This window comes from Colletotrichum navitas (genome assembly GCF_030913465.1).
Source record: "Colletotrichum navitas strain CBS 125086 chromosome Unknown LY79scaffold_213, whole genome shotgun sequence".
Lineage (NCBI taxonomy): Eukaryota > Fungi > Ascomycota > Sordariomycetes > Glomerellales > Glomerellaceae > Colletotrichum > Colletotrichum navitas.
Window position 1 is genome coordinate 2,172 of NW_026850759.1, and position 10,482 is coordinate 12,653.

Below are 10,482 nucleotides of genomic sequence, written 5' to 3' on the forward strand. Positions count from 1 at the left end.
AACTACCTTTTACTTATATAGAAGAAGTTATAAAAGTAATAACATAACCTATTAAGTAACTACTAATAAAATTACTATACCTTTATTATACTACCTTTATTAACTACCTCTTTCTTAACTACTAGCTAGCTATAGCTAGATATATATATAATAGTAGTAGTATTAGCTATAGTAACTACTAATAGTTAGGTATAATTTATTATAAAGTGCTACCTAAGGTTTTACTAAGTTAGATAATAGTTAGATATTATTATAGGTGCCTTATAAAGGCCTTATAATAAAATAGGTAGTAGTAAGGTAGTTATTTAATATTTCCTCTCTTTTAGGCAGTAGAAAAGTTATTCTTATTAAGGTATATATTAAAATAGTAAGGTTTCTTATAGATAAACTCTACTAATAAAAAAGGACCTTTTTTGGCCTAGCGTAGTATTTATTTAGTTTTTAACTAATATTTCCCCTTACGTTATTAAAGTTAGTGTGTTATTAAATATTTCTACTGTTGCTAATTAGGGCCTAAATTTACTAATAGTTAGTCTAAAATCATATACCTAATTAACTAGAGATATTATAAGAATTAACTACTATATTAATATACTTAAATAATTTATAGTGTAAATTATAAGTTAGTAATAAATATTAATTAAAATAATGTTTAGTATATATATAATAGTATATATATATATATAGTAAGTAAATAAGTATAATAAGTAGGCTACTTTTTTTCTTTTTACCTCTTTAACCTTTATAATAATATTCCTTTATATATAAATATATAATTCTCTTTAATAAAAAACTATATTATCTTTATTATTAAAGCTATTAAAAAAGACATCAAAATATATATATATAAAGTAACTACTGTCTTTAAGGTCTCTTGTATAACACTCTATTACTAATGTATAGGATATATTATATAAGACAAGATATAGCTAAAATAAAAGAAGATAATAAAGGTAAAAAAGAAAATAATTCTTAAGAAGGTTATTAACCTAATCTAATTAAAGACCTTTAATTATAACTTAATAGATTATAGAGAAGAGTTAAAATAGTGTTCCTACTAGCTAAGAAGTAGATTATATAATATATAAGTGTCTCTATAATCTAGGGGGGTATATTATACAAGGTAATATAAGGCAGTCATTACTGCCTATAATTAACAGCGTCGTTTTTATAACAAGAATCTTAACTAATTCTACTATAGTTATGTTCTCTTAATAAGGTTATATAAAACTCTAGAAGAGTAGCTTATTTCCTTGTGTACTACATATATATAGTAACATTAATTACCTAATAGAACTTCATTAGAGTAGATAAAAGAGCTAACACTACTAGATTCAAAACTCATACCCATAGCCCCCACCAAAACGCCTTTTGAGGCCAAATAAACCAATTGCCCAGCCAAGAAATAATGACACCCAGCCAAAAAGCCCTGTTTTGTAAAGGTCCAATGTTCTAAATACACACTCCTTATACTTTAACCCCGTTACTCTTTGCTCCAAGGTCTTAGGGTTATCAAGAAAGTAGGATAATCTCACTCCCATAACCTTCAGGGATTTCTTAAAGCGGTAGTAGATAGAATAGTACAAAACTGAGCCAAGGACATCAAAATAAATCTCGCCATGAACGCCTCTGTGGTGGAAATAGTCTACAGTCCGTTGCAAGAAGCTGTAGAATTCATGTGGCGTAAGATAAGGCGTGAGTCCTTCGAAGAGAATAAATACCGGTCGATCCGTAGGAATGTTGAAGTCGTCAAGCCATGCTTCTTGAACAACGTTGTGTTGTAGTAGGCGGTATTCTCCCCTGCCTGGGTCTGGCTCCTTTATAAGTTTCTCTCGTAGCTTGACGGCTTCCATAAGGTCTGCGTCTATCCATAGTCGACCTTCCCCTTGCCACCTAACACGCATGCTTCGTGTGTCAAGGCCGCAAGCTAGATGCAACACTGTTGCTGGGCCGGGATGTCTCCTTAGAAACTTCTCAGTGCATATGTCTAGCATACGGCCACGCATAGCCACTGAATATCCGAAGCGTTCGGGGGCTAGGCCGCCAGTCAGGCTCCGCTTAAAGCTATAACCCTGGTCCTCTATTTGAGAGACAAGCTCGACAGCATACTGATCGCTTAAAATTGGATGGGGTGCATCGGCGTCATAGGCGCGGGCCAAAAGTGTAAGAAGCAGTGTTTCCTCAGCACCAGTCAGTGTGATTTTCCCCTTACTAAGGGCAGTAGATGAAGCTGATGGTGACATTGAAGTGCTATTGATCTAATAAGAGTAGTTATAGTTGAAGTTGAGATAGAAGACATTAGCTAGAAGTCTTTTAAGCAGAAACTTACCCTGCTTCGTGGCTATATACTGGAGGGTGCCTCGACAGCACAGACTAGCTCACATAGAAGGTTTACGAAGAAATGTTACTTTGAAGTTTTCAACATATATGAATAAGATTCACTGCCTATGAAACACAATCTAAAGGACTAAGAGTGCAATCAGTAATCAATAATAATATAAGATTTCTACTTAACTATCTGTTAGCATCGAATACAAGCACTTAGAAACTCAAGTTATGTAACACTAGCCTAAAAGCAGAAAAACAAATTATAGTTTTGGTTTACCTTAATAGAACCTCATGCTAAGTCTAGACCTTTTTGTAGCGTAATAAGGATTATCTACCTAAAGTTAGTTATGTATAACTCTACTATAAAAACTTTATAGCTATTTTGTGAAGGTTTTCCTACGCAGGTATTGCTAATACGGATGGTAAAGTCAAAGCACCTACCTTTCGACCACCCCTGCCTTTTGACCACCTATGAAATGCCGCCTAGCCACCCTATTAACCACCATAACCCTAAGCGTACTTGATTGTGCCGAATTAACCGGGGTTAAATACAAGATTTTACGTTAGACGGTCGCTATACCTCCCTCTTACACGGATGTTATACTGGGAGGGGGGGTTATTCATTATCGCGCCACCCTTGATGAAGCCAAAGGTACAAGACTGCACGCACCCCCACTTTGGATGACTTTGGGGATGATTATTATACACTACTAACACTTCGGCAACCCTAAACCCCGCCGACTCGGAAGGGGGGGGGGGGGTGGGGGCCTAATGGCCGCCGCGCGGAGCTTTTTCGCACTCTTAGTTAGCTAAAAGAACTGCATGTAAGTCTGTCTCTCAACCAATTGTCATCAAGACACTTGAACGTTTAGTCGGCAGATTTCGGATAAATCAACTTAACTCCCTAAACTAAACTAGGTACGATACCCAAGGACTTACATACCGAGCTATCAGGCTTCAATCGCGACAATCATTTCAATCTTCCTTTCCCTGCCTATTCCTAAGATCGGACGCGAAAACCATGTTGTGCCCCCCTTGGGCCTACCTTCACCTATCCCCGCCCTGCTATTATTGCCGGTGCCTCATCCCATCGGCAATCCCCTCGAGGCACCTAGCACAAACCTATGGCTTGGCAGCGTACTCTCATTGGCCGCGGTGCTGCCACACCTTGACAAAGATATTCCTATTGTGCAGTCCATCTAATAGCCCACGCAAGCATTGTCTCACGCCATTGCGCTAAGTTTGCCGGCTTGCTGATTCTATGGCCCTCGTCGGGAAAGAGGAGAAGCTGAGAGGGAACACCTCTGATCTGACATGCATGGTACGCCGCCAGTGTCTCAGAAACCGGCACGCGATAATCGACATCTCCACAGGTAAAAAGCATCGGCACAGTCCACTTGTCGCAGAACAGACTGGGATCCCATCTATCCCACTCCGCACGACCCTCCCAGGGAAAACATCCAAAGTCTTGGCGGTAAATTAGAGGAAAGTCTCCGGCCATCAAATTGCGGGGGGAAAAGACGCCGCCATGGACAATCAGGGCGCAGAATCGTCTCGAAAGCTCTTGCCCAGCAAGCCAGTTAATGAGGTATCCGCCATAGCTGTAGCCCGCCCCGATGACGCGTGAAAGATCGGCAAAGGGCATTGATGCTTCGATAAAAGAGATAAGATATTCTAGATCCCTCAATGGAGAGCCGCCCCAGTCTTTGTAGATAGACAGCGCGAAGGGCAGCCCGAACCCCGTTGAACCGCGGATATTAGGCGTGATGACAACAAAGCCCTGGGACGTCCAGGCTAGATGATTCCAGGTTGCTAGCCAGCAGTCCCTCCACGCGTCGTTCGGGCCACCGTGGACGATGATAACAACGGGGTATCGCGTATCCTCCGTGAAATGGGCAGGTTTGTGGATGAAGGCCTGCACCATCAAGCCGCCAGCAGAAGGGAAGTAGAACTGATCTGAAATGGCTGGCGGCTGCGGAACGCGATATTCGTCCACTGTTTGAATGTGAAGCTGTGACGTGGCGTCTTCGGTGACGATCTCAACAACACCTGCCCTCTGGAACGTAGACCTAGAGACAAGAAGTTCGTCCCTGACGCTGGGCGGTCCTAAGCAGCATAGAAATGTGGTGGATCCGTGTTCGAGAAGCGGCTTTGCCAATGCTTTGATAATGCCTCGGTCCTGTTCCGGGAACATGTTTATTTTCCATACACCCATCTGCCCCTCTGCATCAACGACAGCATAGAGGACATCGAGGTTGCTGGAGGACCTAAACACCGAAACAATCCGAGGATCCCATATCCGAGGCTTGCTGTTCTCAGAAGGCTTTGAAATATGAACGTGGCGTATTTCTCGGTCTCCCTCCAGGTCAGCGACAAAAATAGATTCGTGGCCAAAACAAGCATCTGCACATTTCGACATCAGGAGAACAACAGAGAGCCCGTCGTTAGAGAACGAGAAGGAGCTTGGTGATCCTGTCCACTCATCCCAACCAAGACTTTGAGGCGGGGCAGTCCTGCATTGGTTCTGCCAGTCCATGCGGAGGAAATATAGTTTGTTTCCCAGTGGGTAAAGTTTGAGAAACTCAGGGCTAGCCGCCCGAACTAGAAGCCCGTATGGACCAACTTCGAAACTATCGTCGACCACATGCAGGGGTGTTCCTATGCTCAGGCCCAGACCCTCTAGAATCGACTTTGAGCCCTCCGTGGACATCTCGTACCAAGAGCCGTTTTTGGTCATCCGTGTGAGATAGATGTTTGGTTCATGTCCGTGGTCGGGAAGATACGAGCGACCGAACCGAATGGGGAGGGATTCGTACAACCTCCCAGAGCCCTTTATTCCATGCTTCTGATCCCCTCCGCTGGGACCGCCATCGTTCGATGCAAAGACCAGCGCAAAGACTGTCTCTGAAATCTTGTGCGACTTGATACTCGAGACACTCGGTAATAAACAACCAGCAGTGCGTGGTCTTATCATGGCCTGTAAGTTAGCCAGCTTGGAGCTTACACTTAGCGGGTTAAAGAATCTTACGTAAAATCAGGGCCAGATACATCGAGAAACCACATGCTTGTCTTGCTCCCGTCATTGGTCCCCCAGAGCAGCACGGATTCTTCCAGCCAAATGGGAGAGACATCTGCATGTATGTCGGCGAGAAAAAAGGCTTCTCCAGTAAGCGTTGTCTTGACGGTATGCACTATGGTTGTTGCATTCAATGTCTCATCGTAGATGCTGTCGATGAGGAGTACGTAATGACCGTTGCAGCTGGGAATAACCCGTAACCTGCATGGAACTTCGGCGAGGGCTCTATCCATGGCGTTGGAATTCCAAAGGCACCATGCCTAGATGAAGATACTAGCATGAACAGAGACGTGATGCTGGAGTGCTTGAAATATATTGGCAAGAGCTTTGAAGGCAACAGTCATATTAGGTTGGATCCGGTGTAACATATATTTCAACCGTCTCACTGTGGCCCGCAATAAGATTACACGCCACTTCTACCCTTACAAGCATTATGTAGTTGTGCTCTAATATTAGGTTACGTCATGTTTCGGCAGTATACTGCCATTATTCTACATATGTGATACAAGTACGTTAAGTAGTAGATCAATACAAAAGCTTGTAGGATATTATCGTAGGAGTATATATATAAATCGTACACCAAGCGTAACAGCTACAGTGCTAAGTTTAAGCTACCAGTTAACTAGGTAAGTAGCAACAGTGTTAGAGTTCTTAACAGAATTTGGGTACGAGTCACGACTAGTTAGGAGTAGTAATAATAGATTTTACCTCATAGAATCAGTTATTCCTTGCATCCAGCGTGAAAAGAGGTATATAAAGGAGTTTTCCTCCGCCTTACTTCTAGAAATTTTCATAACGTCTCATCCGAGTAATTTCATGTCCAAGAATTCTTATTTAAATTAGGAACCGGGCTCAGTATCAATCATGTTCTTGAAGGTAACTGCTTTACCTACCCTTAGTACCTCTCTTGAAAAATAGTCTCTAATGAGGCTCAGAATGCTGGCATGGAGCCTGAGGGCACACTCCTCGTCAACGAGGCTCAGTACGCAGGTGTCAAGTCTGAGGATTTCGTCTTCATCAACGAGGCTCAGTACGCAGGTGTCAAGTCTGAGGATTTCGTCTTCATCAACGAGGCTCAGTACGCAGGTGTCAAGTCTGAGGATTTCGTCTTCATCAACGAGGCTCAGTACGCAGGTGTCAAGTCTGAGGATCTTGTCTCCATCAACGAGGCTCAGTATACTCGCTGAGGTATATGTATAAAACTGATGAATCTTGGAAAAAGAAATGTGATTTAAATGTAGTAGGATGTTGTTCTAAATAAAACTTGTTCGTCCGATTTTCATCTGCCTTGTTCCTATGGGGGTTTAGAGCGACTATATTCATCAACATATTTTTCTCCTCTGTTTTTTCCCCCTCACATATAGCATCGCATCTAAATCACTAGAGAAAGTGAGCAATAGAGAAACGTAGGATGTAAAACAGTAGGGGATGTAACTCAAATACCCTGCGTATGCACCACCCCCACATTTGCACCACTCTAAAACAGTAGATTCCCACCAAAATACACTATATTTTCTAGCCTTAGGAATCTACTATAGTTAAGCGATAGAATTTAAGAAAGAAATCTTATAAAATACTTTAGTTATATTGCTATCTTTTCTATATATATATACTATTTTTAGACCTTTATATAACTAAGTACTAGTAGTAAATACTTAAGGATTCTTTTTTACTAAGAAAATCTTAGTATTTTCTAAAACTCTAGAAATCTTAATAAATACTTATATAGTAAAGCTAAAAGTCTATAAAAAATAGTATAAGCTTTATAATAGCTTATATATATAAAAGTACTATATGTAGTATATATAGCTACTATATATAAATTTACTTACTTTTTATATAGAGTATAAAACTAAGAAGATATATTTTTTAAAATATCTAGCTATATATAAGATATAAATTTTTTCTTTACTTATACTATATACTATAGTACTTATATACTACTTAGTATATAGAAGGTTTACTATACTATATAATAATAGAACTATAATACTAAGTTAAAGTAATAATAGTTATACTTTACTTTTAAAAAGTCTTCTAATAATAATATTATAAGTTATATAACTTAAAGTATATACTATACTATACTCCTTTTTTACTAGGTTTTAATAATATACTTTACTAGCTTATATCTATAGTATATAATATAAAAGACTAGTAAATACTTAAGAATAATATATATATATAGTAAGTTATATATTATAGTAAGTTATATATATCTACTTACCTTTCTATTATTTTAATAAGTTAGTTTAACTAGATTATATAAAATTAATTAAAAATATATATTACCTTATTCTTTATTATTATCCTAAACTACCTTATAGGTTTATTATTACATAGGATATTACTAACTAATACTATTTTCTAGAATAATATTACTTATTAATTTAACCTTTACTCTTAAATATAAATACTTATAGTAGAATTTACTAAGTAAGGTAATATTTAAGGAACATAGATTATAGTACTATAAATAAAAGAAATAAGCTACTTTTAACTATATAAATTACCTTTTAAATATATTACTTAATAATAGTTATAAGCCTAGCTTTAACTTAATTTATAAGTAATAATAACCTTTACTATTATAAAGTAGTATATACTTAGAAATAGCTTTCTTAAAACTAATACTCTTTTTTAACTTTATCTTATACCTATAATACCTTTAGAAGTTATAGTATATTTATTAACTAATATTTACCTTTATAGCCTTTTAACTATATATAAAGATTAGTTTTTATAGTATATAAAGCTTTACTTTTATACTACCTAATATAAAGTCTAGTAATTTATAAATCTAGATAGTAAAAAGAAGCTCCCTAAGTACCTTAGAGTACCTATACTAGCTAAATATATTATAAAGTAAAACACTAAGCACTAAAGGTAATATAAAGCTAACCTTATAAGCTAAAATAACCTCTTAGTTAGCTAGTAAGTAAAGTAATAAGGCTAAGAGCTTATTTAGCTAGTAGTACTAACTATTAATAATAAAGTAATAAAGTAAAAATAAATTATTATTATAAGTAATTTATTTTTTACTAAGCTAAAGATATATAAATAATAAAAAGTAAATAACTTATTATTAAGTTAAGTTAATACTATAGTTATAAAAAAGATTATAAAAAGTATATAGCTATAATTACTAAATAATAATATTAACTTTACTTTTTATACTACTATTTTAGAGATTAAATAATAATATACTTCTTTTTATAAAATAGTAAGTAATATAGCTTATAATAATTATAATAAGACTTTTATATATACTTTTTTAATAAATAACTTATTTACTTAGCTTAAAAAATAGTATACTACCTTAATAAAGGTTATATTATACTACCTATATATTATCTTTTAATTTAAGGTAGATATTATAAAAGAGGTATTTTAAGGTAATAAGCTTTTTAGTTATATAGTTAAGAGTAAAAAGCTTAGCTTTAGTTATTAATATTATAACTATTACTTAGTAAGTTACTTTTTAATAAATTAGGCTACTAAAGAAATATATAATATACCTTTAAAATAACTAGTAAGTAATTATATTATTAGTAAAAGAAGTATTATTTATATAAAGAAGTTATATACCTCTTAAGATACTAAAGTATATTAATAAATATAAAGTATAAAGAAGGTATTAAATATACTACTTTACTATTTAAATATAGTGTACACTTAGGTTTATTAGGTACCTAGAGAAAAGTAAGTAAGTAAATACTATATTTAGCTAGATTATTATAGTAGTATATAGGATTAATCTAACTGTCTTTTATAATAGGTTTACCTTTACTAGTATTACTATTCCTTTATTTTTAAGAAAGTCTATTATTAGTAATAGTATTATAAAAGAAATCTTATTTATATACTTAAACTTTATAGCTATATTATAAATATATTAGTTATAGTAGAAATATATCTTCTAGTTAGGTCTATTATATATAATATAAATACCTAGCTACTACTTTACTTCTCTAAGGTCCTTTATTTTATATACCTTTTTTAGCCTTATAATAATTACTTCTTTTACTTTTTTACTCTCTTTTAGGTATATAATAATAATATTATTAATATAAAAGAGTATATATAAGGTATACTCCTTAGAAATAAAGAGACAAAGGTCTTTCTTTAATAATAAGAGCCTTAGGCTTTTTAGTGTCTTTATAAACTCCTTAAACTAAAGAAAAGATATATTATATAACCTATATAAGGCCTATATAATAGATACTACTTTTTCTTTTTACTAATAACTTAGTAATAACTTATAGTATACTAGCTTTTCTAATAAGTCTTTTTTAGTATTAAGAAATATATTAACTATATTAAGTTACTTAACCTTAAAGTTAAATTATATAGTAATAGCTATTATTATATAAAAGGTTTATATTATAAAGGTTACTATATATATTTAAAAAAAGAGGTTCTTTTTTATATATCCCCTTTTATAATAACTTATACTTTACTATAGTTAAGATATTCTTTTAGATCTTACTTATATATCTATACTTACTTTAATAAGAGAAGCCTTATTCTTAGTAGTAAATCTTACTTATTAATTACGTTAAATACCTTAAGATACCTTAGTTCTATAATTTTATAATCTATTACTTATTATAGTAGTTAATAAAGGTCTAGAGGTATTTTAATTAACTTCTTTAGTGTCTATAGTAGTCTTATAAGATTATTATAATAATATTACTTCTTATTTAATATTTATAGTATATAATAAGTTATTAGCTTATATATTACTATATTTACTATAGTATATAGTATATAATATCTATTACTTACTTTAGTTTTTACTTTTTATTAATTATTTAAGAAGGCTATAAAGAAGCTTTTAAGGCTTAGTCTTTTCTTTTAACTAAGGGATAAGAAGAATACCCCCTTAGAGGTTACTAGTAGATATTTTACTCTTAGTCTATACTTTAGTATACTATAATTAACTATACTTATATATACTAGAGGGCGCCTTTATTATTAGCTTATTCTTATTTTTTAGCTTTATTTTTCTTAGCTTAGACTATTAGGTTAATTATATAGCTATATATTAATCTATATATTTTTTACTATTTTAGAAC

General features: G+C 34.2%; 3 protein-coding genes across 3 annotated transcripts; 1 reads left to right on the plus strand and 2 right to left on the minus strand.

The window, feature by feature from the left end:
• Window positions 1-1,334: 1,334 nt before the first annotated feature.
• On the minus strand, window positions 1,335-2,243 carry LY79DRAFT_530558 (O-methyltransferase; the record flags this gene model as incomplete). Its single annotated transcript, XM_060556188.1, has 1 exon — window positions 1,335-2,243. The coding sequence occupies one exon, from the start codon at window positions 2,241-2,243 to the stop codon at window positions 1,335-1,337; it is 909 nt and encodes a 302-aa protein (XP_060406940.1).
• A 1,268-nt stretch (window positions 2,244-3,511) lies between these two features.
• Window positions 3,512-4,864, minus strand: LY79DRAFT_530544 (prolyl oligopeptidase; the record flags this gene model as incomplete). Its single annotated transcript, XM_060556186.1, has 1 exon — window positions 3,512-4,864. The coding sequence occupies one exon, from the start codon at window positions 4,862-4,864 to the stop codon at window positions 3,512-3,514; it is 1,353 nt and encodes a 450-aa protein (XP_060406941.1).
• Window positions 4,865-6,210: 1,346 nt separating this feature from the next.
• LY79DRAFT_163943 (uncharacterized protein) lies at window positions 6,211-6,652 on the plus strand. The gene is made up of 2 exons (XM_060551165.1): window positions 6,211-6,280; window positions 6,340-6,652. Exons 1-2 carry the CDS (start codon window positions 6,269-6,271, stop codon window positions 6,589-6,591), a joined length of 264 nt encoding a protein of 87 aa, XP_060406942.1. The 5' UTR covers window positions 6,211-6,268; the 3' UTR covers window positions 6,592-6,652.
• The last annotated feature ends 3,830 nt before the right edge of the window (window positions 6,653-10,482 follow it).